This window comes from Anguilla rostrata, chromosome 13 (assembly GCF_018555375.3).
Source record: "Anguilla rostrata isolate EN2019 chromosome 13, ASM1855537v3, whole genome shotgun sequence".
Classification (NCBI taxonomy): Eukaryota; Metazoa; Chordata; class Actinopteri; order Anguilliformes; family Anguillidae; genus Anguilla; species Anguilla rostrata.
Genome location: NC_057945.1, coordinates 212,953 through 240,632, shown reverse-complemented (window position 1 = coordinate 240,632; position 27,680 = coordinate 212,953). Strand labels below are relative to the sequence as shown.

The window sequence follows — 27,680 nt, the reverse complement described above, 5'->3', positions numbered from 1 at the left end:
GACATAATACACCCACCTACATCGGAATGTGACATAATACACCCACCTACACCGGAATGTGACATAATACACCTACCTGCACCTGAATGTGACATAATACACCCACCTACGTCGGAATGTGACATAACACACCTACCACCTCTGAACACGCCATAATACAGAAGAGAGAAGAGTGTCGTCAACATCAGAAGGATTCGACCATACCTGACGACGCACTCCACCCAGCTGCTCGTCCAGGCTACGGTGACCTCTCGCCTTAATTACTACAACTCTCTCCTTGCAAGCCTGCCAGCTTGTGCCATACAGCCACTACAGATGATTCAGAATGTCGCTGCCCGACTCATCTACAACCTTCCCAAATTCTCCCACGTCACTCCTCTGCTGCAATCACTCCACTGGCTACTGGTCGCTGCCAGGATCCGGTTCAAAGCCCTGACCCTTGCCTACACTGCTGCCAACAGGACAGCCCCCATCTACTTGCAGGACATGACTCGATTCTATGTGCCTGCTCGACCACTCCGCTCTGCGGCAGCAAGGCGCCTTGTAACCCCTCCCACCCGCCCAAAGGGATCACAGAGCTTCTCCACCCTAGCTCCCCAGTGGTGGAACGAACTCCCCGTCCCTCTCCGAACCTCCCCCTCACTACCCATCTTCCGCCGTGGCCTAAAGACTCATCTCTTCAGACTATACCTAGACTAACCACCACCACGCTGTATATTTCACTCTTTAAAAAAAAAAAAAAAAAAAAAAAAAAAAAACCCTTTTCATGACACTTGTTACATGTTGCCCCATCCCAGCACTTTTTGGTAATTTGTATTTGTCCTAATACTGTAGCTTATTCTTCTGCCTAGTTGGCTTTGCAGAGGTCAGAATAGTGTTCACTGTGTGAACTGTGTTCTTGGCTAGAAATAGCTGTACAAAATAAGTATTGTACCTTACTGAACCTGTGTTTAGCAGTTGTCTATGCCCATGAAATGCACTTTTTGTATGTCGCTTTGCATAAAAGCGTCTGCCAAATAAATGTAATGTAATGTATAGGTATGGGGCATGCCCCCGCCAAGGCGTAACTTGGCGGGATGGCATACCTGCCACACACTCAGGTTCTCCATTGCTTCGTAATACTGAAACTCCACCATCACTGTGTCCCTGATCAAACCCCAAACTACAACAGCCACATCTTGCCAGTCCCCTCCACCAAACATATTTTTCCCACTTATAGAAACTGCCATTTTAGCCCTGAAATGAAATAAATTAGCTGGCACTTATCTGTCTTTGATTGTATGGGAAACCAAGTATAGAATAAATAAACTTCCCAAAAAAGAAAAGAGAGGCTGAAGTCTGGCACACCCATAAATACAATGATAAACAGTTTCTCTCTCCATACAGAATGGACAATGGTGGGATCCTGCCGGGTTCATCACAGAAATAAAACTATTTACTGCAGTGATCCCGTGCAGCACCCTCCACTGTAGATCCCCAACCCTCTTGGGTAACGCTGGTTTGTACAGTGCCCTCCATGCCCTCCAAACCCTTCTGTGTGTGTGTGTGTGTGTGTGAGGTGCAGTGTGGAAACTCTCTGTACTTACAGCAGTGTGAGTGTGTCCAGTTTAGCAGCAGACAGCGCTTTTACTCCTGAGTCTCCTGGGTGATTGTATCTCAGGTCCAGCTCTCTCAGGTGTGAGGGGTTTGAACACAGAGCTGAAGCCAGAGAATCACAGCCTCTCTGTGTGACTCTACAGCCTGACAGCCTGCAGAGAGAAGGACACACACACCTTACACACATTAATATAAACTAACAGGGCTGTGTGCATTAAACACCTAGCAGTGTGTTACACACCTTACACACATTAATATAAACTAACAGGGCTGTATGTGTCAAACACATAGCAGTGTGTTACACACCTTACACACATTAATATAAACTAACAGGGCTGTGTGTGTCAAACACATAGCAGTGTGTTACACACCTTACACACATTAATATAAACTAACAGGGCTGTGTGTGTCAAAAACATAGCAGTGTGTTACACACCTTACACACATCCATATAAACTAACAGGGCTGTATGTGTCAAACACATAGCAGTGTGTTACATGCCTTACACACATTAATATAAACTAACAGGGCAGTGTGTGTCAAACACATAGCAGTGTCTTACACACCTCACACACATTAATATAAACTAACAGGGCTGAGTGTGTCAGACACATAGCAGTGTGTTACACACCTTACACACATTAATATAAACTAACAGGGCTGTGTGTGTCAAACACATGGCAGTGTGTTACACACCTTACACACATTAATATAAACTAACAGGGCTGTGTGTGTCAAACACATAGCAGTGTGTTACACACCTTACAGCACATAAATATAAACTAACAGGGCTGTGTGTCAAACACATATTAGTGTGTTACACACCTTACACACATTAATATAAACTAACAGGGCTGTGTGTGTCAAACACATATCAGTGTGTTACACACCTTAATATAAACTAACAGGGCTGTGTGTGTGAAACACATAGCAGTGTGTTACACACCTTACAGCACATAAATATAAACTAACAGGGCTGTGTGTGTCAAACACATATTAGTGTGTTACACACCTTACAGTACATTAATATAAACTAACAGGGCTGTGTGTGTCAAATACATATCAGTGTGTTACACACCTTACACACATTAATATAAACTAACAGGGCTGAGTGTGTCAAACACATAGCAGTGTGTTACACACCTTCTACACCTATATATAAAATAAAATTAATGTAGAATGAGCCATTATCAAACACATTTGAGTTTACACCCCACTACAGTTCAGGAAACAGGACTAATTCATTTTCTTCATTCATGTGTGTAGAGTCTTATTCTTCCAAGAGGAAGAACAGGAACATGCTGTTTCAGTTCTGTGAAGTGTCTGTTTTCACATTAGAAACATTGACATCAGTGTTGTATTTAGTCACACTGGAGCCCTTTGGATTGAAGGGGTGTGTGTTTGTACTCACCCCAGTCTCTGCAGATTACAGTGTGGGTCCTCCAGTCCAGCAGAGAGCGCTCTCACTCCTGAATCCTGCAGCTCGTTGTCTCTGAGCTCCAGATCTCTCAGCTCTGAGTCAGGAGAACGCAGGACTGAGGCCAGAACATCACAGCAGCCCTCTGTGAGATTACACCAACCCAGCCTGTGGAGAAACCACACACACACACACACACACACACACACACACACACACACACACACACAAATTCACAGCTGTGACACTGTGCACCGTGGCACTTGATATATATATGTACCTACGCATTCCTGAGACCCAGACAGCCAGCGACTCCGGGCCGGATCTGCGCCGAGTCCGGCCCGGCAGTGCTGACTTCGGGCCAGAATCCGGCCCGGAGTCGCTTGCTATCTGGGGATGTACACACAGAAACAGGGAGGGGGGTGTGTAAATTAAGTTCATTAAGTATTCTGACTAATACACAAAAGTCTAAGGAAATTACTGGGCTCTATTAACTGACAAAAATAATGAAACAAAGGTTGGGAGTCTACTGCAAGGAATTAATTGCCAAACCCTTTCCATATGATGAACTTATCTGACTTGCAAAAATATTCATTTAATCTGCAAACACAAGAAACAGCATTTTTTACTTTACCTCACCTGACATGTTCTTCGGTCCATAAACATCTATACGTTTTAAAAACGTTCAATATTCATCACTATGAATAGATAAGTATAACTATTAATGTACACGTAAAACCCATTAGCTGAATACGTCAACTGTTATCATGATAATATTTTCTTCCTAATCTTGTAACCATCAAGTTATCAAACAATTTAGGGTTAACTAATTCAGTGTTTTTGACATTCATTCACAACGGTGAAATGAAACCACGTTCAATACAAAATTGCGAATTGCACGGATGCACACTTCAAATTTTGATCAAATGGAGTGCGCATCCGGGTACTTTATCTGTGCTCCGCACTACCAAACTTCGGTTTGGACTCGCACTCCAAGATGGAGGCATGCTCGCTATGCGCACTCAGAGCATGGAAGTATGCGGTTTGGGACACAGCCTTATTTAACGTGACGGTAACATTGACAACACTGTTTAAAATGTGGCCGTTAGGAGGGTTGGTTGGTTACCATGGCGATGTCAGCTCGCTCTGAGCCGTTTACTGTTACCTCAGATAGTTATTCTTTAAAATAAATCTAGAACTACACAGTTACATAAAACAATTATCTGATAATAACTATTAGCACTTTGCAAAAATCATTCGTTTATCATTTTCTTCAAACAACATGACCCTCAAGTTGACAACTGTTGTAACTTTAGCTTTGACTCACAGGCACGCGTAAGCTAGCTAGCCAGCCCAACCTACCTTAACGTTACTTCATGAATCAATCTAGCTAGTGGAGCCAGTGAAGAACTAAGCAGCTTACTGTCACAGACAACTTAAATATATACACCAGTATATAAAATAACATGAAGGTTTTATCTAAACAGTAATGATATCATTGGTCAGACCTGCGATATTGTACTTGCTAACAGCTGAAGCTGTGCCGGAGCCGTGTACGAGCTGTGCTACACTTCAGTTCATCTGGCTGGCACGATCTCCCAGCAATGCAACTATGGCATCAACTGGAATTACACTGCAGCGCCACATAGTGGCTGTATGAGAACACCACAACTGATTATTGCCACTAACTTCTACTACTGGTAGACACTAGATTTCTAAAAACATGGTGTCGTTTGAAAATTCCACACATTGCACCTATTTTCTGCGTGTCCTTGCCCTATTATCCATCCATTCATTTTATTCTCGCACGCTTTTGCAAATATAACAGGCTAATTATTGCGTTGCATTTAATTATTATTTTAACAATGAAAATAATAATGATAATAAAAGCCTGATGTATTAAGTCATTTTTTTCTTTTAAAATCCCTTATCAACATGTTTGCAAGACCTTGTGGAGTAATATAAACTGCACAAAAAATTTAATAAGTGGGGAAATTTGAAAGTTATTAGAATACTTATCTAAGAAATACTCCTGTAAATGATGTTATCCCTTTAGATGATAGGAGCTAGAGCCAGAACATTTCTGAATCAGGCTATTCCACACAGCATGCCTGCTTATAGTGGTATAATATCCAGCCTATGATTGGGACTGGGACCACAGAAGACTGACTAAACTAAATGATGCAACACTGCATCTAAACAGCAGCTCACATGTTGATCAGATGGACACTCTCCCACCAAGATGTACACACCTGCCGGCCAATAGTTAATGCTTGGCTTTACCAGCAGAATAAAATACCATTTTATTCACAATCCTTTCAGAACATCACAATCCTGTAGCACACACAGGTGTGTGATGAAGGAGTAAAACTCACCTTCATCAAAAGGTCAGTGTGTGAAAGAGAGTGGGGTAAATGTATGGATTTCATTAGAGTTCATAGCAGGTAGTGAATAATGGAGATGGATGAAGACTGCAATGTGTGACAGACCTGAAACATTTTACTATGCAGGTGGTCAATCTTTTACCATGTCAATCAGACACTCAGCATCCAGTCATCACCTGTGACCTGATACTACAGACTCCACTGAAACCTTACATTCTGCTCAGGAACCACAAACCTGGCAACCCTCAAAAGGTTTTATCCTGCTTTTATTTGCTTGTTGTGATAGAGGAGTAAGGTATATATGGGGAAAGAAAGAATGCTGGTGGACAGAGGAGTACACTGAGAGAGAAAGAGCGTTTTAATATTTCACTGAATAGAACCATAATCACAAATGCTATTTAGTTAAGATCACACAATACACAGCACTACTCACCCCAGTCTCTGTAGTTTACAGTTTGGACTCCTCAATCCAGCACAGAGCAGTTCCACTCCTGAATCTCCCAGGTTATTGTTGCTGAGGTCCAGATATCTCCGGGGTGAGTTTGATGACTGGAGAGCTGAGGCCACAATATTACAGCACTTCTGTGTGAGTTTACAGTTGTTCAGTCTGCAAAGAAGAGTTCATATATTATAGTATTAATATATTAGGTATACATGAAGCATGTATCTAATATGGGAAATGTGCCAATGACAGTGTTCAGCGATGAAGAGTGAAATTGAGGATTTTAAGGTTGATGATGCTCTGAGGAAGATGTCTGTGCTACACTCTCCAACTGCAGTATTTTGGACCTGAAAATTAAACATCCAGCTGGACTGAACTCTGACAGTTCTACAGATGTAATTCTGACCCAAATGTCCCCTTTTCTTATACTGTAAGTTCTCTGAATTGGGGCAAAGGCCTCATCTACCTTTCCTCTGATCTTTTCTCTGGGCTTAACCCTCCCATCCTATACTAGACGTGCAGCTGCCATCTTTCAGAGTGGACAGTTAGTTAGTTTTCATTGCTGTAGGATGTTTGGCCACCACCAAAAGTAAAGATGTAAAAGGAAACACAGAGTGGACATTGACTTTGCTTATTTCCTTTAGGTTTTCTGTGACAAACTTCCACAGCTCTGCACACTAACATACAGCTAAAGGCAGATACACTGCAACAGGAAGTAATCCACATGCTCATATATATGTATTGTGGTGTGGGCCTCTGGAGCCCCTGCCATCAGCTGCCACTCTGCTCCACTTCACCTGTCTCTCACCGGCCAGCCTGCAGCACCATGGACAGCACCGGAGGGACAGGGCTGAGTTTCAGCTCCTCCACTCCGCACTCAGACCTGGGCAGTGCCGGAGGGACAGGGCTGAGTTTCAGCACCTCCACTCCACACTCAGACCTGGACCTGAGATACAGTCAGGCCACCGGCAGCATACCAGTGATTTTTCCACACCACTTTCCCCTTTGCCTGAGTAGCTGCTGGCCCTATATAGGCCTCATGGTCTCACTCCAGGGGTGTGCTGGCCTTCCCCTCACTAACAGTCGTTTTTTTTTTGTGGCAGACTCGGATGTGGCCCTCCTCATGGCCTGAATTTTTGGACCCGGCTGCACTTCGCTAGCACTTCTGCTTTCCCCAACATTTGAGTATCCTGATCTCGTCTTGTGTTTCACTTTTCCCCTGTCTTCATTCATTGTGATACCGCTGTCAAAATAAAAGTCATCTACAGGCATGTTGCCAGCAGTGTCTGCCTCGTCTGTGCCTCGTTCCCGTAGCATAAAGTGTGGATGTGATAAAAGTTTAAAGGATATGAAAGACATGGAATTGAAGGTATCTGTAAATGGGTGGAAAATCACATCCTGTACCTGTACAACATGCCATATAAATTCTCTGCCCATTTGCAAATGACACACAATGCAAATCATGTAAACAATGCAGACTACACAGAAGTATAAAACAGTCCTTAGAAGGACCATCACTGTAAACCCTTGCAGGAAGACATGCAACACATACAGGAATGATATATTCAATCATTAGGGCACACCAGCAGTACAATGCCCCTTATTTACTGTCAGTAAAATTACCATTCAGCACCCCTGTCCCTGTAGGGTGGGGGGGGGGGGGGTCTCGTGGAAATGGCGGTAGGTAGTAGAGTTTTGGTCAGGTCAGACTTCATTTAGTCAAATGTAAACTAGTGTGGGAGATGATCTCTGGATAGCATTTAAGGGAAGCTCAAACTATTTACTTCATTATCCAAAGTCCTTTCATGAAAAGCATTTTTGGTATACATCACAATCTCTTTGTGTTCCATTTCGTTATCTTACAATCTCTTCAGGTGCATGTCCTTTCCTCACTTATAGCATAGTGTCCAGTCCATCGTGCCATCTATAACTCATTCATTCAGACTGCCAAAATCCAGGCCTGCCATTAAAAGCATTGATATCCAAATGACGCCAAGTTACGGTACTACAAACAATATAGGCTATCTTGCCTCACCGAAATTAAATAAGATGTATTCCAAAGCAATGCTACCCAATATTTCCTCAATTTTTTCAAGTCACTTGGCCCTGTGTGTATAAGCATGCAGTACATGGACAGGCCAAACATATGTGTGTATGGCTTTCTCAAAGTCAAGATTGATTGTTTTTTTTTATGAGATATCATTTCTTTTTGCAAAGCGTTTTATTATGAGAGTGAGAAATGCGAAGTGACCCTGTAAGAAACGGTTGTGGATTATGGCTGTCCTTGTGTGAAGTTGTACAGTCTGATGAGCGTGTATAGTTTAGAAGTTTCGGTTTGCTATATATGTAAAACAGTGGCTGTGATAAAGGGTGCGGTGGCGTAAGCGTAAACGCATGAGAAACGCAGGTGAAATATGGCCAGTGCATGTACTCACGGCCATCCAACGAGCCTTGATTGACAAAAGAATCAGCAAGCTCGTAAAATTAGAGCTCCCTAGGTCGCAACTTGTGTAGCCTTCTGTCCTGCTCCGTTGTCTGTTATTTCGTGGAGATGCACTTTTAGTGTTTGTAAGGTTTATAAGGCATTTTGATAGGCTTATCTGCAGGTAGGAATCCTCTTCGCTGTGTTGCTAAGCTAGAAAATGAGAAAATAACAACAGTGTGAGATAAATTAAGAGAAATTATGAAATTGCATAGTTGAAACCATGTGTTTTTAGCAGAATGGGCATGTAGGTGAAGGTTGACATGATCACAGACTATAGTGCGAAGTAAATGAAGTGACCATGAACGCGCTTAGTTTCCTTATCGAATGGTATATATAACAGTCTGTATAAAACGTTAGTCGTTGAAGTGGAGGGTTAAGTAACATGTGTAATCTATTGCACTGATGTGCTGTTGTCATGTTCAGTAGTAGTTATAATTATGAGTGAGTCATGATTTTAAATGTAATGTTTTAATGCGGAGTTGCAGAACGTACATACGTAGTAATTGTTTGTATGTGGCTAGATAGAGAACAGGGCGAGGTAACATGAATGTAGAAACGTGGCGTTTGCTGATAAGAAGGTTTTGTACGGTAGCCAAGTGAAGAAATATAGTTAGTAGAAATGGCACAGTGGTGAACTGGTGTAACTTTTTAATAAAAGGAATATATTTGCCGTCATGAAATGCATATGGGTGGCCGTGAGTGAGTTTTGGTAAAGAAAATATAAGCGGAAGAAAACGTTAGTGTAAAAGAGGAAACTATCTGCCTGAGGGCGAGGCGGGATTCAATCCTTCAACCGGAGGTTTACCAGTCTGTGACTTTGTTAATGCAGCACCGTGACATAGCTATGCAATGCGTGAAATATCATTGGCAAACCTGTCCGTGGTTTTAAAGAAGAACACAGGCCAGTAAGCACAGAAGAGCTCCCGTTGAATCCATATGGCTTTGCAATATTGTAGCCGGTTAATAACTGAACGTGCAGACGGTACGTCATAATGCAGTTCAGTTCGGTATACGTTCGGTGAACGGTGGGTAGATATGGTGCAAAAGCAATAATTGAGAAGTAGTAGACAATTATTAGTGAGGGTAAAAGCAGGTTAAAGAAACGTGTTCTTAGCTGGACTTGAACCTACGACCCCATGTTCCCAAGACTGTAACCTTGTCCAATAGGCCACAGCAGACTAACTGTTTAAACTGGAAATGTTTCAGAGTAGAAAGGTATGGGTATTTTGCGTGTGTATGCGAGTTTTTGATTGGGATTGGTAAAATGTCCAATGGGGAGACATGTTGTTAGTGGGATAGGCGGCAGGAAAAATAAGAATGAGAAGAAGAAGAAGAAGAAAGAGAAGAAGACGAAGAAGGAGAAAACGCAAAATCCCCTTAGTTTGGGGCTTTATTGTGTGGACATGTGAAGTTGTTTATGAAATCTGTCTGTTGAAATGGGGTCAGAATGTACAGAATTTTAAGGGCTGAGTGTCTGTGGCTGTTGTGGTCATTTCTGTGGGGAACCCTGAAAAGTGAAAACTCTCTGTGCTGTATAGGTATGGGGCATGCCCCCGCCAAGGCGTAACTTGACGGGATGGCATACCTGCCATCCCAGTGATTGCCTCTTAACACTGTTAAAGCTTTCAATTCATGGTTATTAGCAACTCTCATATTTTGTCATATGATAAAGTATTCTTTCTCTTACAGTGCATCCAAAGTACATGGCTTACTTACACACTGACTGAAGTGTGCATCTCTGCTTGAACAAATCACTGCATTGGTGCCATAAATAAACTTCTCTTTCGTCATCTTGTGTTTGAAAGCCAACTCTAGGGAATGACATCCGGTCCAGACCTCCATAGAAGCATCCAATTGCACTAAGTCTGGCTCTGACAGACAGTAGTGCGTCCAATGCGAAAGGAGGTTACTGCCCTCCTGGAAGAGCACATAGAACACTGCAGCGCTACTATAGCCAAAAGCTACAGACAATATCCAAGGGCTACACTAGCAGGATATGCAGCTCTTCTTGGATAGCTGCTAGGGTCAGTCAAATGTTATTTAATAGAATAATACAGAAGTCATGCCCAAATGGGGTAAATCTTAATTAGGTTAATCCCAGGGATAGTTGTTGGTTTTAGATTCCTGGATGAGCAGGACATTTACCTCCCAGCATTGAAGGTCTTAATGTCACACTTTGATGAATGCCTGGCAGCAGTAGCTAGTCCCTCTCTCCAGGATAGAGGGTCAAGCTGCCCATCTTTTCATATGAGCACCCCCCAGTCAATAATCTTATGAACAAAATTGTATTCACACAAACATTCAGGTTAGAGGTTTTGAAAATGAATGGAGTCAGGAAATTAGTCTTCCCTGCGACAAAATTCAAATCCTTACATTTCCATAATCAGTAATTCTATTTAGTTAATGTCACACAGTACACAGCACTACTCACCCCAGTCTCTGCAGTTTACAGTTTGGACTCATCAGTCCAGCACAGAGCAGCTCCACTCCTGAATCTCCCAGGTCATTGTAGCTGAGGTCCAGATCTCTCAGGGGTGAGTTTGATGACTGGAGAGCTGAGGCCACAATATCACAGGACTTCTCTGTGAGGTCACAGCTGTTCAGTCTGCAAAGAAGAGTTCATACATTCAAGTAAAGAAGAATTATTGGCACTCTTCCTTAAAATTAGCATAAATGATTATATAAAAGAAACAATAAACCTAATGATTTTAATTATCTGCTCAAACATCTGTAGAAACTGCTTACTTTCACTTTAATAAAACAATTCTTATAAAAAACTTTTTAAAAAAAAAGGATTTTTCTCAAAAGCATAGGGGTCAAAATTATTGGCACCCCTAAAGAATATTTGAAATAAAACCAAACAAAGTGGCATCTAAAGAAATTTTACTAAAAAAATTGATCTCAGTCCCCCGGAACTGTACTGCTGCCTTTCACCATTTCCTGTTTCACTAAGGTACAACTATGGGGTTGCACAAATGTAAAATCTCTTTGTCATCCATCACTATGGGCTAAGGGATCAGCTGAGCCCCTGTGCTGAGTCTGCCTCAGGACCCCCTGGTGCTGCACACTGCTAAGGGATCAGCTGAGCCCCTGTGCTGAGTCTGCCTCAGGACCCCCTGGTGCTGCACACTGCTAAGGGATCAGCTGAGCCCCTGTGCTGACTTTGTCTCAGGACCCCCTGGTGCTGCACACTGCTAAGGGATCAGCTGAGCCCCTGTGCTGAGTCTGCCTCAGGACCCCCTGGTGCTGCACACTGCTAAGGGATCAGCTGAGCCCCTGTGCTGAGTCTGCCTCAGGACCCCCTGGTGCTGCACACTGCTAAGGGATCAGCTGAGCCCCTGTGCTGAGTCTGCCTCAGGACCCCCTGGTGCTGCACACTGCTTAGGGATCAGCTGAGCCCCTGTGCTGAGGCTGTCTCAGGACCCCCTGGTGCTGCATACTGCTCACTTAACCCACATATAAATATATTTTACGATTTAATTTAACAAGTAATATTAAAATTATGACAATAATATTGACAATTATGAATCTAATCATCGATAGGTCAGTTGACAGTAACCTGGTGGAATCAACCGACAAACCAAAACAAACTCTGTATCAGGTCTACTTCTAAGTTACAAAACAAAACAGAAGACATCAAACAAGATGTTAAATTTAGATTACCAGAAAAGAAAGACTGAAGAGCCAGACCTTATCAAAGTATTACCCTCTTCCAGTGCCACAGAAACAAAGGAAATGAGCTAAAACGCACAACCAAGAAACCAACACCAGATTTTTGGGTCCGATGCTGATCCCGATTTTGGAGAGTCCTAGCCCACCGATTACCGATGTTTTGACCGATATTTTGTCAAAAAGTGCAACATTTTCAAATCAATTTGAAAAACTTATATTTTATTAAAGTTTCTATATTTAAGAACATTAACTTATAAGCAAACAAATAAAAATAAACACACAAAGAACTTTTTAGATAAAAAATGTAAAAGATGATATTAAATTAAATATATATATTAACACCATCTTTAAGTATGTGAAATCAAAATAACTCCACACCTTGCTTTTACTCCTTTCTTTTCCAGCCATCTATAAAAAATTAATTTAAAAAAATCAGTTTTCCAGTTTCAAACATGTATTTTTATGATTATTATTATTGTTATTAATTTGTTATTATTATTTCTTAGTATCTATTCTCAGTAAATTAATTATATTTTCTTATTTTATTCCTACTACATGATCTCAAGGAGTAAGACTTTATATAGCGAGCTTCCCTGTCCATAAGAATTCGGTGGTGAAAATAACTATAATGCGCTCTGACGCGTGACTAGATGACACACTCGCTCGCAATAACGCATTAGCAATGGACACAGCCTCATTATTTCTTATTATATATTCTCAGTAAGTTAAATGAATTATATTTTCTTATTTTATTCCTACTACATGATCTCAAAGAGTAAGACATTATCTAGCGGAGCTAATGAGTGAATCAAGTGTAACGTTAGATGAAATTAAATTGACTGGATGAAATACGTGAAAAAAACTACAATGCGCTTTTGTGCAGGTTACCCACGCCCAACTGTTGGTTGATTCACTTATCCAACAGCAATCCTTCTCTCATGTTATCACGACAAAGCTAGATATCATGGCTTAAAATGATCCACGTTAGAAGTGTTTGTATCGGCGTTTTTACTGTCTGGTTAGCGTGCTACGATGACGCGTGACTAGATGACACACTCGCTTGCAATAACGCGTTGGCACAGCATCATATAGTAGCTAATATCATTATCTCAGACAAAAAAACAAATGTGTGATGCATTCAATCACAGTTTTATTTTGGCTGGTTATTTATTTGAGAATACAGCGATGTCCTCTGGAAATGTAGATCCTACGCTGCTTATGTGCTCACTGCCACTTCATAAAGGCTTGCTAGCCAGCTAGCTTGCTAAAGTGAACCAAATATGTTAGCTAGTTCGCTCGCTTGATAATGAGGATTGATAAACATAGTGGTCGTATAAACACATTTAATTAAAAACTTTCACTAAATATACATACCTTTATTGTGGCAATCGAATCTGTGCAGACAACTCTTGTAGTGGAGAATATTGGATGAGGCACGAGTGACAAACGTCTTATTACGGAAGTAGCGCGTCAGCTGCTGCAGTTCACACTTGTATTAGAGCTCCCTCTACTGGATAATTCTAGTAAATAGCAATTACAACATTCCAACAGACATTTGTTTATTATACTTATTTAAAAATCGGGACACATCGCCTGCATAACTGCCGATCCCGATGTCGTCAAAAAAGTCAAATAATGGCCGATATATCGGCCAAACCGATATATCGGTCGGGCTCTAATAAAGACCAACTGCAACACAACACAACTTTTTACTGAGGCCATCATAAACACTTAATGCAGCATGGCTTGAGCATGTTTGCCCTGATTGGGCAATTCCACGGTCAGATGTAGAAAGGGAGGCAGGCTCATTTATGACAAGGACTGGCATATCTAAAAGCTGACAGTGTACTTATTAATGAAAGTGACCTTATGTTGTTGAAAGCATGGCTAAGAACCATATATTACCAAAATATTCAGGAATTTAGTCCCTTTCTAACAAGACCAAACACGAATAGGTAATTCAGTTAAGCTATTGAATACCAATAAAAAGCATGGAAGTCTACTTGTGCTTCTAACATAAACAAAGTTTTCAGTCAATGATATCAATAAAATGTCACAGATTGCATTTAAACTTAAGATCAAACAGAACCGGATCTTGTAAATAGCTTTTGTCTTCTGGTTTGTCTCTTCCGAGACAAACTCTGCAGGAGGTGGGACCCATAGGTCGCCCGCCTAGATTAGGGTATCAGAGTGGCGTAAAGAATGTTTCCTTTAATTTTCGTGGAGGGGAGGTAGGCAGCATTCTTCAAGCCAATATTGTATCCAGTTCACTGTTTCTCTCTCTGGGGCCATAATCTAAACACTTGATATCTGACATACTGTAGATAAGTTCATTGCTAATTTTGCCCTCCCACCCAACCACAGCGTCTGGCTTCAGTTTGTGGTGTGAAGAACAAAGCATCACTGCAGACCCGTCGCCCCGTCCCACAGGTGGACCATTTCAGAGCAGCCAGCAGCCAGCAGCTCAGCGGTTGCAGTCTCATCAGAGGCAGTTCATGAAAATGATAGGTATTGTGTAGTAATACTCATTTGAGCACCCTGGGGCAATACAAAAGGACTCTCTATGCATTTTTTCTTTTGTTTCTTTCCTCCTGATTCGTCGCTGAGCTCACTGAAAGTCAGCCATCTAGCAGTAAAAATTGAACAGCCGAGACTAATGCCAATGATGTTGTCAGTTAAACGCGTTAGTGAAACTGTGTGCAGGGGTTGGTGTTAAATTTCCCGGTATTGTTGAGCTAATTTCGAGTAGCTTCACCTGGTGCTTATCTGCCCTAATGAAGGTAATGCAAGTATGTAATTCCCACCCTGTATTTATAGCTCCAGCGGAGGTTGCCATAGGCAGTCTCGTCGTCAGTTTATCATGTTTATAAACCCCATTCCCTTATGCGCGCTGCCTCGCAACAAATGGTCTATTCACCGCAGGCACAATTTATCTAACCTGATCTACCCACCCTTATCCACACCTCAGGAATTCACTGTCACAGGTGGACTATGGAACTGCCAGTCAGCTGTCCAGAAAGCTGACTTCATTACTGCCTTTGCCAAGACGAAGTCTCTTGACTTCCTGGCTCTCACAGAAACCTGGATCACTCCCGATAACACCGCCACCCCTGTCTGCACTATCTGCGGGATACTCCTTCTCGCACACCCCCAGGGCCTCTGGCCGAGGCGGGGGTACCGGTTTGCTCATTTCTTTGTCCTGGAAGTTCTGTGTCCTCCCCAGTCCTAACCCTACTTCCTCCGCCTTTGAATTTCATGCAATTACTGTAACTCATCCCTCAAAATTTCACATTATTGTTCTGTACCGTCCTCCAGGTCCACTCGGCTCATTCCTGGACGAGCTGGACACTCTCCTGAGCTCCCTCCCTGAGGATGGCACTCTTGCTATTCTACTGGGAGACTTCAACCTCCCACCAGAGACCTCCCAACTGTCCAGGGTTGCCTCACTCCTCCAGTCTTTCGCCCTATCCCTGTCCTCTTCCCCCCCCGACACACAAGGCTGGTAACCAACTAGACCTTGTATTCACCAGAAGCTGCTCCATTCCCCAACTTACAGTGACTCCCCTGCATGTCTCGGACCACTTCTTTCTTTCTTTCTCCCTCTCCTATTTACTGCCCCTCAATTCATCCAACAGCTCACCCACAGTAACTTTCAGGAGAAATCTCTCTACTCTGTCGCAATCCTCCCTCATCTCCACTGCTCTGTCTACACTTCCCCCTCCTGTGTCTTTCTCTAACCTGCCAGTTGATCTTGCCACCTCCACCTTCAACTCCTGCCTCTCCCAGTCCCTTGACTCACTTTGTCCTCTTGTCTCCAAACCAGCACGCTCCTCACCCCCCTGCCCATAGCTGACTGAGTCACTACGCTCCAGCAGAACATCACTGCGGGCTGCAGAGAGGAAGTGGAGGAAATCCCGATCCTCTGATGACCTGACCGCATATCATACCCTGCTGGCGACTTTCACATCTGCCCTCAGCGAAAGCCTCATTTTTCCAATCCAAGATCAGTGCATGTGTCTCTAATCCACGCAAACTATTCTCCACCTTCTCTTCCCTCCTCATTCCTCCTCCACCCCCACCTCCCTCTTCCCTCTCCGCAGATGACTTTCTGGCCGCCTTTGAAGGAAAGGTGGCTACAATCCGGAACTCCTTCGCCCATCCAGTGAGCCCCCCAAACCCCGGGACAAACCCACAGCCACACTGACCTCCTTTGAGATGCTGGAGGACTCCGATGTACTACAACTCATCATCTCTCATCGTGCAACCACCTGTCCACTTGACCCCATCCCATCTAAAGTTCTCCAATCCATTTCCAGCGAGTTCCTTCCCTATCTGTCCTCCATTGTTAATTCCTCTCTCTCCTCTGGTCATGTTTCCTCTGATTTTAAGATGGCTCGTGTTACCCCACTTCTCAAAAAACCCACCTCAGACCCCTCTGATGTAACAAATTATCGACCCGTATCGCTTCTACCCTTTCTGTCCAAAACCCTTGAACGAGCTGTTCTTAAACAACTAACCTCTTTTCTCCATCAGAACAACCTGCTAGACCCTCACCAGTCTGGCTTCCGATCCGGGCACTCAACAGAGACTGCGGTCCTAGCTGTGACGGAGGCACTTGCCACTGCAAGAGCCTCACGCCTCTCCTCCGTCCTGATCCTTCTTGACCTGTCTGCAGCTTTCGACACGGTCAACAATAAAATACTCCACTCCACCTTGGCTGGGATGGGAATTGCCGGGACTGCCCTGTCTTGGTTCGCTTCCTATCTTGCAGATAGGTCCTACCAGGTCACCTGGAAGGGGTCTGCCTCTGCTTCTCATCCCCTTGTTACGGGAGTGCCGCAGGGATCTGTACTGGGTCCTCTGCTGTTCTCCTTTTACACCAGATCTCTTGGTTCAGTTATTAATTCACATGGCTTCTCCTATCATTGTTATGCAGATGACACACAACTCTTCTTTTCTTTCCCCCCCTTGGCCACACAGGTCAATGATAAGATCTCTTCCTGCCTGGCTGACATCTCCACCTGGATGGCCAGCCACCATCTGAAGCTCAACCTCAACAAAACTGAGCTGCTCTTCTTCCCGTGCAAGACCTCCTTACTTCGTGAGTTCTCAATCACGGTTGATGGCACCACAGTGACTGCCTCTCACTCTGCCAAGAGCTTGGGGGTGGTCCTGGATGACCAACTGGACCTCAAGGAGCACATCAAGGCAACATCACGGTCCTGCAGATTCCTTCTGTACAACATCAGAAGGATTCGACCATACCTGACGACGCACTCCACCCAGCTGCTCGTCCAGGCTACGGTGACCTCTCGCCTTAATTACTGCAACTCTCTCCTTGCAAGCCTGCCAGCTTGTGCCATACAGCCACTACAGATGATTCAGAATGTCGCTGCCCGACTCATCTACAACCTTCCAAAATTCTCCCACATCACTCCTCTGCTGCAATCACTCCCACCCGCCCAAACGGATCACAGAGCTTCTCCACCCTAGCTCCCCAGTGGTGGAACGAACTCCCCGTCCCTCTCCGAACCTCCCCCTCACTACCATTACATTACATTACATTCATTTAGCAGACGCTTTTATCCAAAGCGACGTACAAAAAGTGCATTTTCATGATCGTAGACGACTGCTGAACACGGGTTCAGTAAGGTACAATTACTTATTTTGTAAAGCTATTTCTAGCCGAGAACAAAGAACACTATCCTGGTCTAACATCTGCAAAGCCAATCTTCTGCCGTGGCCTGAAGACTCATCTCTTCAGACTATACCTAGACTAACCACCACCACGCTGTATATTTCACTTTAAATCTCCCCCCCCATTTTTTTCATGACAATTGTTACATGTTGCCCCATCCCAGCACTTTTTGGTAAATTGTATTTGTCCTAATACTGTAGCTTATTCTTCTGCCTAGTTCGCTTTGCAGAGGTTAGGTCTGAATAGTGTTCACTGTGTGAACTAAACTGTGTTCGTGGCTAGAAATAGCTGTACAAAATAAGTATTGTACCTTACTGAACCTGTGTTTAGCAGTTGTCTATGACCATGAAATGCACTTTTTGTACGTCGCTTTGGATAAAAGCGTCTGCCAAATAAATGTAATGTAATGTAATGATGTCACAAACTAGATTGTTCCAAGATGGCAGCACCCTCATGCAAAAAAGGGAATTTTACCTTTTTTCCTGGCAAATACAGATCAATTTTAGATTTGAATGCAGGGCCATTTCTTATTTAAGGTAAAAAGCAAACAAACCAGAGCCACATATAATATAATATAATAATATAATAGTTAATATAATGAAAACAGTTAATGTAATAACTTTGTCCTCTTTCATGTAATAACTGCCGGTTAACCTGCTTGGTCCTCACCAGTCTGGCTTTCGATCGGGGCACTCAACAGGGACTGCCCTCCTCATGCCTCTCCTCTGTCCTGATCCTCCTAGAACTGTCTGCAGCAATCGACATGGTCAACCAAACTTACTCCTCTTCACCTTGGCTGAGATGGGCATTTCTGGGAGTGCCCCAGGTCATACCAGGTCACCTGGATGAGGTCTGCCTCTGCTCCTCATCCCCGTGCTACAGGAGTCCCACAGGGTTCTGTACAGGAGCCTGTGTTGTTTTTGCACTGTTTTGTAGTTTTGTAAACTAACTGAAGACATGTTTGGGATGGTTACTTTTTGATTTGCTGTTGGCACTATTTTTACGACTTTGTGCCATGACAGTACAACAAAGGTTGTATAAGTGTTTACGTTTTCATTTGTTGTATGTAGTTTATGATTAAAGTCAGAATCAGTGTTTACATTTCAAACTTGAACTTGATTTGAATCATTATTGTGTTTATATACTGTTTTGATGTTTTGCAGAATAGTTTAAAGACTTGTTAAGTTTGGACTATTTAAACATTATTTGCACTTTTACAGAAGAAAAGTATTTTTACAACATTTCCATTTGTTTTTCCTGGGGTTAGATTATGAATCCTGCGAGTATCGGTGTTTGCATTTTCACTGCAATTTTAATTTGGAAATAAAATTCATGTTCTATTTTTTAGCCTACTTAATTGGTACAGTTTAGTATTTGATGTTGGTCAGGATTAAGTTTTACTTATTTGGATCAATGTTTGTGTTTGCACAGCTCTCAAGACTGTACGCTGATGTCACTTGTGGCCAAAAAGACAGTGTTGAATGGTACTATTTTCATATTGTCATTTATATCGCTACCGCAAAAAATACCATGAAATATTGTGTTATAGTTTTAAGTCTATATCGCCCACCCCTACTCACTACCCAGATAAGCCTTAATTTGGTTGATCCCTAGGATAGTGAGTTTTGGCACATCTGCTGAATTTACAGGTTAAGTTGCTCCTTCAGGGCAGAAGTCTATGAATCACAAGATTCCTGGATGAGCGGTACATTTACCTCCTATGACTGATGGTCTTAATGTCAGAGAACACTTAGATCAGTGTTACTCATTACGCGGCTCGTGAGACTTTGTTTTGCGGCTCAGACCCACTGATAACAATAAGAATATAGCTATAACTTACTTCTATAGGTTCCGTTTAGGTTCTACAGATGTCCTGTTTTAGCACATTGAAATGAATTATCCAGCAGATGGCAGCATACTGAAGATACGTCAAAGAACGTAGGCTACGTAACAGCGAGGGATCATGGGTAGACGTATAGCCTATGTGCGTAGCTTTGCATTTGCGAATGGTTTTGCAAGTTTAGCACATAAACCTAAATCTCATAAAAAACACGTTTTCAACGTACAAAAATGCCAAGTTACTCAAAAGCATTGATATCAAAATGACGCCAAGTTACGGTACTACAAACAATATAGGCTATCTTGCCTCACCGAAATTTCATAACATGTATTCCAAAGCAATGCTACCCAATATTTCCTCAATTCTTTCAAGTCACTTGGCCCTGTGTGTATATAAGCGTGCAGTACATGGACAGGCCAAACATACGTGTGGATGGCTTTCTCACTTATCTCTTATGTATGTATTTTGGTGGCCAGCCTTTCTGTTGCGTGAATGATTGTATGTTTCTTGGTATAAATGTCTGTTCGTAAATGTGAATGTAACATGCTGCGAGGGAAATGTCCCCATGGGGATAAAGAAGTTCTCTATGTATGTATGTACAATATGTATTTTACATGTATTTATTGTACGTTGCAAATATACAATCACTTGTACATTTAGTCAAATTCAGTTCAGAAGCAAGTATAAACATATGTTTTCTGGAGAAATATGCTTCCTGTAGTGACTGACCAGCAGTTTTCTACATGAATTTCAATGTGTTCCATGAGGCAATACGAAATATTTGACACTTTGATCTGACACAACGTTTGCATGACATTGTAATATGGTAAGATTACAAAACACAGGGCCAAGTGACTTGAGAGAATTGAGGAAATATTAGGTAGCATTGCTTTGGAATACATGTTATGAAATTTCGGTGAGGCAAGATAGCCTATATTGTTTGTAGTACCGTAACTTGGCGTCATTTTGATATCAATACTTTTGAGTAACTTGGCATTTTTGTACGTTGAAAACGTGTTTTTTATGAGATATCATTTCTTTTTGCAAAGCGTTTTATTACGAGAGTGAGAAATGCGAAGTGACCCTGTAAGAAACGGTTGTGGATTATGGCTAGCCTTGTGTGAATTTGTACAGTATGATGAGCGTGTACAGTTTAGCAGTTTCGGTTTGCTATATATGTAAAACAGTGGCTGTGACAAATAGTGCGGTGGCGTAATTGTAAACGCATCAGAAAAGGTGAAATATGGCCAGTGTAGCTATGTAGGCTACTCACGGATTTGACGGGCATCCAACGAGCCTTGATTGAGAAAAGAATCAGCAAGCCCGTAGAATTAGAGCTGCCTAGGTCGCAAGTTGTGTACCCTTCTGTCCTGCTCCGTTGTCTGTTATTTCGTGAAGATGCACTTTTAGTGTTTGTTTATAAGGTTTATAAGGCATTTTGATAGGCTTATCTGCAGGTAGGAATCCTCTTTGCTGTTTTGTTAAGCTAGAACCGGAAAAGTTGATAGTGGAGAATAGGAGCAGACGCATATGTCCCAGCAGGCTGTGCATATGAGAAAATAACAAGTGTGAGAGAAATTAGAAGAAATGATGAAATTGCGTAGTTGAAACAATATGTTTTTAGCAGAATGGGCATGTAGGTGAAGGTTGACATGATCACAGACTATAGTGCGAAGTAAATGAAGTGACCATGAGTGAGCTTAGTTTCCTTATCAAACGGTATATATAACAGTCTGTATTTAACATTAGTTGTTGAAGTGGAGGGTTAAATAACGTGTGTAATCTGTTGCACTAATGTGTTTTTCTCATGTTCAGTGCTAGTAGTTATACTTATGAGTGAATCATGATTTTAAATGTAATGTTTTAATGCGGAGTTGCAGAAAGTACATACGTAGTAATTGTTTGTAGCCTATGTGGCTAGATAGAGAACAGGGCGAGGTAACATGAATGTAGAAACGTTGCGTTTGCTGATATGATGGTTTTGTACGGTAGCCAAGTGAAGAAATGTAGTTAGTAGAAATGGCACAGTGGTGAACTGGTGTAACTTTTTAATAAAAGGAATACATTTGCCGCCATGAAATGCATATGGATGGCCGTGAGTGAGTTTTGGTAAAGCAAATATAAGCGTAAGAAAATGTTAGTGTAAAAGAGGAAATGATCTGCCTGAGGGCGAGTCGGGATTCAAGCCTTAAACCGGAGGTTTACCAGTCTGTAACTTCGTTAGTGCAGCACCATGCCATAGCTATGCAATGCGTGAAATATCATTAGCAAACCTGCCGGTGCTTTTAAAGAAGAACACAGGTCAGTAAGCACAGAAGAGCTCCCGTTGAATCCATATGGCTTAGCAATATTGTAGCCGGTTAATAACTGAACGTACAGACGGTAAGTCATAATGCATATGGCTTAGCAATATTGTAGCCGGTTAATAACTGAACGGTGAACGGCAGGTAGATATGGTGCAAAAGCAATAAGTAGTAGACAATTTTTTAGTGAGGGTCGAAGCAGGTTAAAGAAACGTGTTCTTAGCTGGGCTTGAACCTACGACCCCGTGCTCCTAAGACTGTAACCTTGCCCACTAGGCCAAAGGCGGGCTAGCTGTTTAGATTGCGGAGTTGCAGAACATACATACGTAGTAATTATTTGTAGCCTATGTGGCTAGATAGAGAACAGGGCGAGGTAACATGAATGTAGAAACGTGGCGTTTGCTGATAAGGTTTTGTACGGTAGCCAAGTAAAGAAATATAGTTAGTAGAAATGGCACAGCGGTGAACTGGTGTAACTTTTTAATAAAAGGAATACATTTGCGTCATGAAATGCATATGGGTGGCCGTGAGTGAGTTTTGGTAAAGCAAATATAACCGTAAGAAAACGTTAGTGTAAAAGAGGAAATGATCTGCCTGAGGGCGAGTCTGGATTCAAGCCTTAAAGCGGAGGTTTACCAATCTGTGACTTTGTTAGTGCAGCACGATGCCATAGCTATGCAATGCGTGAAATATCATTAACAAACCTGCCGGTGGTTTTAAAGAAGAACACAGGCCAGTAAGCACAGAAGAGCTCCCGTTGAATCCATATGGCTTAGCAATATTGTAGCCGGTTAATAACTGAACGTACAGACGGTAAGTCATAATGCATATGGCTTAGCAATATTGTAGCCGGTTAATAACTGAACGGTGAACGGCGGGTAGATATGGTGCAAAAGCAATAATTGATAAGTAGTAGACAATAATTAGTGAGGGTCGAAGCAGGTTAAAGAAACATGTTCCTAGCTGGGCTTGAACCTACAACCCCGTGTTCTCAAGACTGTAATCTTGCCCACTAGGCCACAGGCTGACTAGCTGTTTAAACTGGAAATGTTTCAGAGTAAAAAGGTATGGGTATTTTGTGTGTGTATGCGCGTTTTCGATTGGGTCGTGTAGGTGAAGATTTGGCTGGTGTCAGTGAAGTGTCCAATGGGGAGACATGTTGATAGAGGGATAGGCGGCAGGAAAAATAAGAAGAACAAGAAGAAGAAGAAGAAGAAGAAAGAGAAGAAGAAGAAGAAGAAGGAGAAAACGCAAAATCCCCTTAGTTTGGGGCTTTATTGTGTGGACATGTGAAGTTGTTTATGAATTCTGTTTGTTGAAATGGGGTCAGAATGTACAGAATTTAATGTTTTTAAGGGCTGAGTGTCTGTGGCTGTTGTGGTTATTTCTGTGGGGAACCCTGAAAAGTGCCAAACTCTCGGTGCTGTATAGGTATGGGGCATGCCCCCGCCAAGGCGTAACTTGGCGGGATGGCATACCTGCCATCCCAATTAGATATTGCATAATGCCGTACATCGTAATGTTATATCAAATATTGTCTGAATTGAATTGAATTGAGAATAAAAAGAGATGTAAGGATGGAAAGCATGGTACTGTATTTTTTTAAACATACACAAAGATGGTAAATATCTTGAGAGTGATGATAAAAAAAAACATCTGAGTTATATCTGCAATCTCTGTGGCTCTTTGAGTAATGGTCTTACTCATTAGTGGCTCTCCTAAGAAAATTAGTGAGTACCACTGAACTACGGCTTCAACTGGAATTACACTGCATCCCCATCTAGTGGCTGTGTGAGAACATCACAACTGATTATTGCCACTAACTTTTACTGCTGGTAGACACTAGATTTTTAAAAACGTGGTGTCTTTTGAAAATTCCACACATTGCACCTATTTTCCGCGTGTCCTTGCCCTATAATCCATCCATTCATTTTATTCTCGCACGCTATTGCGAATATAATTCACTAATTATTGCGTTGCATTTAATTATTATTGTAACAATGATAATAATAATGATAATAAAAGCCTGATGTATTAAGTCATTTTTTTCTTTTAAAACCCCTTATCAACATGTTTGGTAGACCTTGTGGAGTCATATAAACTGCACAAAAAATTTAATAACTGTGGGTATTTGAGAGTTATTAGAATACTTATCTAGGAAATACTCCTGTAAATGATGTTATCCTTTAGATGATAGGAGCTAGAGCCAGAACATTGATCTCTGAATCAGGCTATTCCAAACAGCATGCCTGCTTACAATGGTATAATATCCATCCTATGACTTGGGACTGGACCACAGAAGAGTGACTAAACTAACACTGCATCTAAACAGCAGCTCACATGTGATCAGATGGACACTCTCCCACCAAGATGTACACACATACCCTGCCGGCCAATAGTTAATGCTTGGCTTTACCAGCAGAATAAAATACCATTTTATTCACAATCCTTTCAGAAACACCACAATCCTGTAGCACACACAGGTGTGTGATGAAGGAGTAAAACTCACCAAAAGGTCAGCGTATGAAAGAGAGTGGGGTAAATACATGGATTTCATTAGAGTTCATAGCAGGTAGTGAATAATGGAGATGGATGAAGACTGCAATGTGTGACAGACCTGAAACATTTTACTATGCAGGTGGTCAATCTTTTACCATGTCAATCAGACACTCAGCATCCAGTCATCACCTGTGACCTGATACTACAGACTCCACTGAAACCTTACATTCTGCTCAGGAACCACAAACCAGGCAACCCTCAGAAGGTTTAATCTTGCTTTTATTTGCTTGTTGTAATAGAGGAATAAGGTATATGTGGGCAAAGAAAGAATGCTGGTGGACAGAGGAGTAAACTGAGAGAGAAAGAGTGTTTTAATATTTCACTGAATAGAACCATAATCACAAATTCTATTTAGTTAAGATCACACAGTACACAACACTACTCACCCCAGTCTCTGCAGTTTACAGTTTGGACTCATCAGTCCAACACAGATCAGCTTCACTCCTGAATCTTCCAGGTTATTGTAGTTGAGGTACAAATCTCTCAGGGGTGATTTTGATGACTGGAGAGCTGAGGCCACAGCATTACAGCACTTCTGTGTGAGTTCACAGTTGTTCAGTCTGCAAAGAGTACATATATTATAGTATTGTTATATTAGGTATACATGAAGCATGTATCTTATATGGGAAATGTGCCAATGACAGTGTTCAGCAATGAAGAGTGAAATTGAGGATTTTAAGGTTGATGATGCTCTGAGGAAGATGTCTGTGCTACACTCTCCAACTGCAGTATTTTGGACCTCAAAATTAAACACCCAGCGGGACTCAACTCTGACAGTTCTACAGATGTAATTCTGACCCAAATGTCCCCTTTTCTTATACTGTAAGTTCTCTGAATTGGGGCAAAGGGCTCATCTACTTTTCCTATGATCTTTTCTCTGGGCTTAACCCTCCCATCCCATAGTAGACGTGCAGCTGCCATCTTTCAGAGTGGACAGCGAGTTAGTTTTCAGTGATGTGATGTTTTGCCACCACCAAAAGTAAAGATGTAAAAGGAAACACACATTTTTCAGAGTGGACATTGACTTTGCTTATTTCCTTTTGGTTTTCTGTGACAAATTTCCACAGCACTGCAAACTAACACACAGCTAAAGGCAGATTCACTGTAATAGGAAGTAATGCACATGCTCATATATCTGTATTGTGGTGTGGGCCTCTGGAGCCCCGCCCCTCCCTGCCATCAGCTGCCACTCTGCTCGACTTCACCTGTGTCTCACTGGCCAGCCTGCAGCACCATGGACAGCACCAGAGGGACAGGGCTGAGTTTCAGCACCTCCACTCCGCACTCAGACCTGGACAGCGCCGGAGGGACAGGGCTGAGTTTCAGCACCTCCACTCCGCACTCAGACCTGGACCTGAGATACAGTCAGGCCACTGGCAGCATACCAGTGCTTTTTCCACACCACTTTCCCCTTTGCCTGAGTAGCTGCTGGCCCTATATAGGCCTCAAGGTCTCACTCCAGGGGTGTGCTGGCCTTCCCCTCAATGAGTGACTGTTTCTCGTTTTTTTTTTTTTTTTTTTTTTTGTGGCAGACTCGGACGTGCCCCTCCTCATGGCCTGAATTTTGGACCCACCTGCACTTCCCTAGCACTTTTGCTTTCCCCAACATTTGAGTAGCCTGATCTCGTCTTGTGTTTCACTTTTCCCCTGTCTTCATTCATTGTGATACTGCTGTCACAATAAAAGTCCTCTACAGGCATGTTGCCAGGACTGTCTGCCTCGTCTGTGCCTCGTTCCCGTAGCATAAAGTGTGGATGTGATAAAAGTTTATTAAAGGATATGAAAGATATGGAATTGAAGGTATCTGTAAGTGGGTGGAAAATCACAACCTGTACCTGTACAACATGCCATATAAATGCTCTGCCCGTTTGCAAATGTCGCACACAATGCAAATCATGCAAACGATGCAGACTACACAGAAGTATAAAACAGTCCTTAGAAGGACCATCACTGTAAACCCTTGCAGGAGGACATGCAACACATACAGGAATGATATATTCAATCATTAGGGCACACCAGTAGTACAAAGTCCCTTATTTACTGTCAGTAAAATTACCATGCACCACCCCTGTCCCTGTATTGTCTCCTGGGGATGGCGGTAGGTACTAGAGTTTTGGTCAGGTCAGACTTTATTTTGTCAAATGTAAACGAGTGTGGATTGTGGGAGATGTTCTCTGGATAGCATTTAAGGGAAGCTCAAACAATATACTTCATTATCCAAAGTCCTTTCATAAAAAGTATTTTTGGTATGCATCACAATTTCTTTGTGTTCCATTTCTTTATCTAACAATCTCTTCAGGTGCATGTCCTTTCCTCTCTTATAGCATAGTGTCCAGTCCATCTTGCCATGTCTTGTAAATAAAATGATCGCCTCTTAACACTGCTAAAGCTTTCTATTCATGGTTATTAGCAACTCTCATATTTTGTCACATGATAAAGTACTCTTTCTCTTACAGCATGATGTTCCAGGAATTCTGAACACGAGCGCTGATCTGCTGTCAAGGGGAAACCCACTGTACGGGGAATGGTGTCTCCATCCCCAGATTTTGGAAATGTTACTGCAGTGATTATCCCTCTCCTTTATGTACAGCCATGCACGCTCCCGCTACGCACAGACCTCCTGTCTCAGGTGAACGGGGAAATACACCACCCCTGCCCCGAGAGAGTAGCTCTATGGGCTTGGCCTGTGAGAGGCATAACCTCAACGCATTAGGGCTTCCCCCTCGCGTGGCTGCAACCATCCAGAGCACGAAAGCGCCCTCTACCAGGTCACTTCATGACTATAAGTGTCAGGTGTTTGAAAGATGGTGTGCCTCTCATCAGTCAGTGCCTTACCAGTGCTCTGTTTCTGACGTGCTGTGCTTTTCACAGAACCTTATGGATAAAGAGAAATCCTTTACTACCAATAAGATCTACCTGGCAGCTATCACTGCTTGTCATGTTGGGTTGAAATACCATGCAGTGGGGCAGCACCCCCTCATTCACAGGTTCACAAAGGGGGCTCACTGTTCTCTGCCTGTTGCTAAAAAGCTCATTTCCCCTTGGGATTTATCACTGGAGCTAGAGGCTCTGTCTCTAAGGCCATTTGAGCCTATACATGAGATAGATTTAAAATTGTTGTCTCTCCAGACAGCGTTGCTGCTTGCATTAGCCTCAGCTAAGTGAGTCAGTGACCTCCATGTGCTCTCAGTGCATCTCTCGTGCACAATATTCTCCCCTAAGATGCACAGCCTTTTTCTTAAGCTCAATCCAGCCTTTATGCCTAAAAGCTTCCCTCCTTTCAC

General features: G+C 42.5%; 1 protein-coding gene across 1 annotated transcript in view; it reads right to left on the bottom strand.

Annotated features, from left to right (window-relative positions):
* LOC135238057 (uncharacterized) overlaps positions 1 to 27,680 on the bottom strand; it is a 228,466-nt gene that overhangs the window by 145,777 nt on the left and 55,009 nt on the right. The window contains 3 exon segments of the mRNA XM_064305705.1: positions 5,831 to 6,004; positions 10,756 to 10,929; positions 24,783 to 24,956. Coding sequence (XP_064161775.1) covers positions 5,831 to 6,004; positions 10,756 to 10,929; positions 24,783 to 24,956 — 522 coding nt within the window.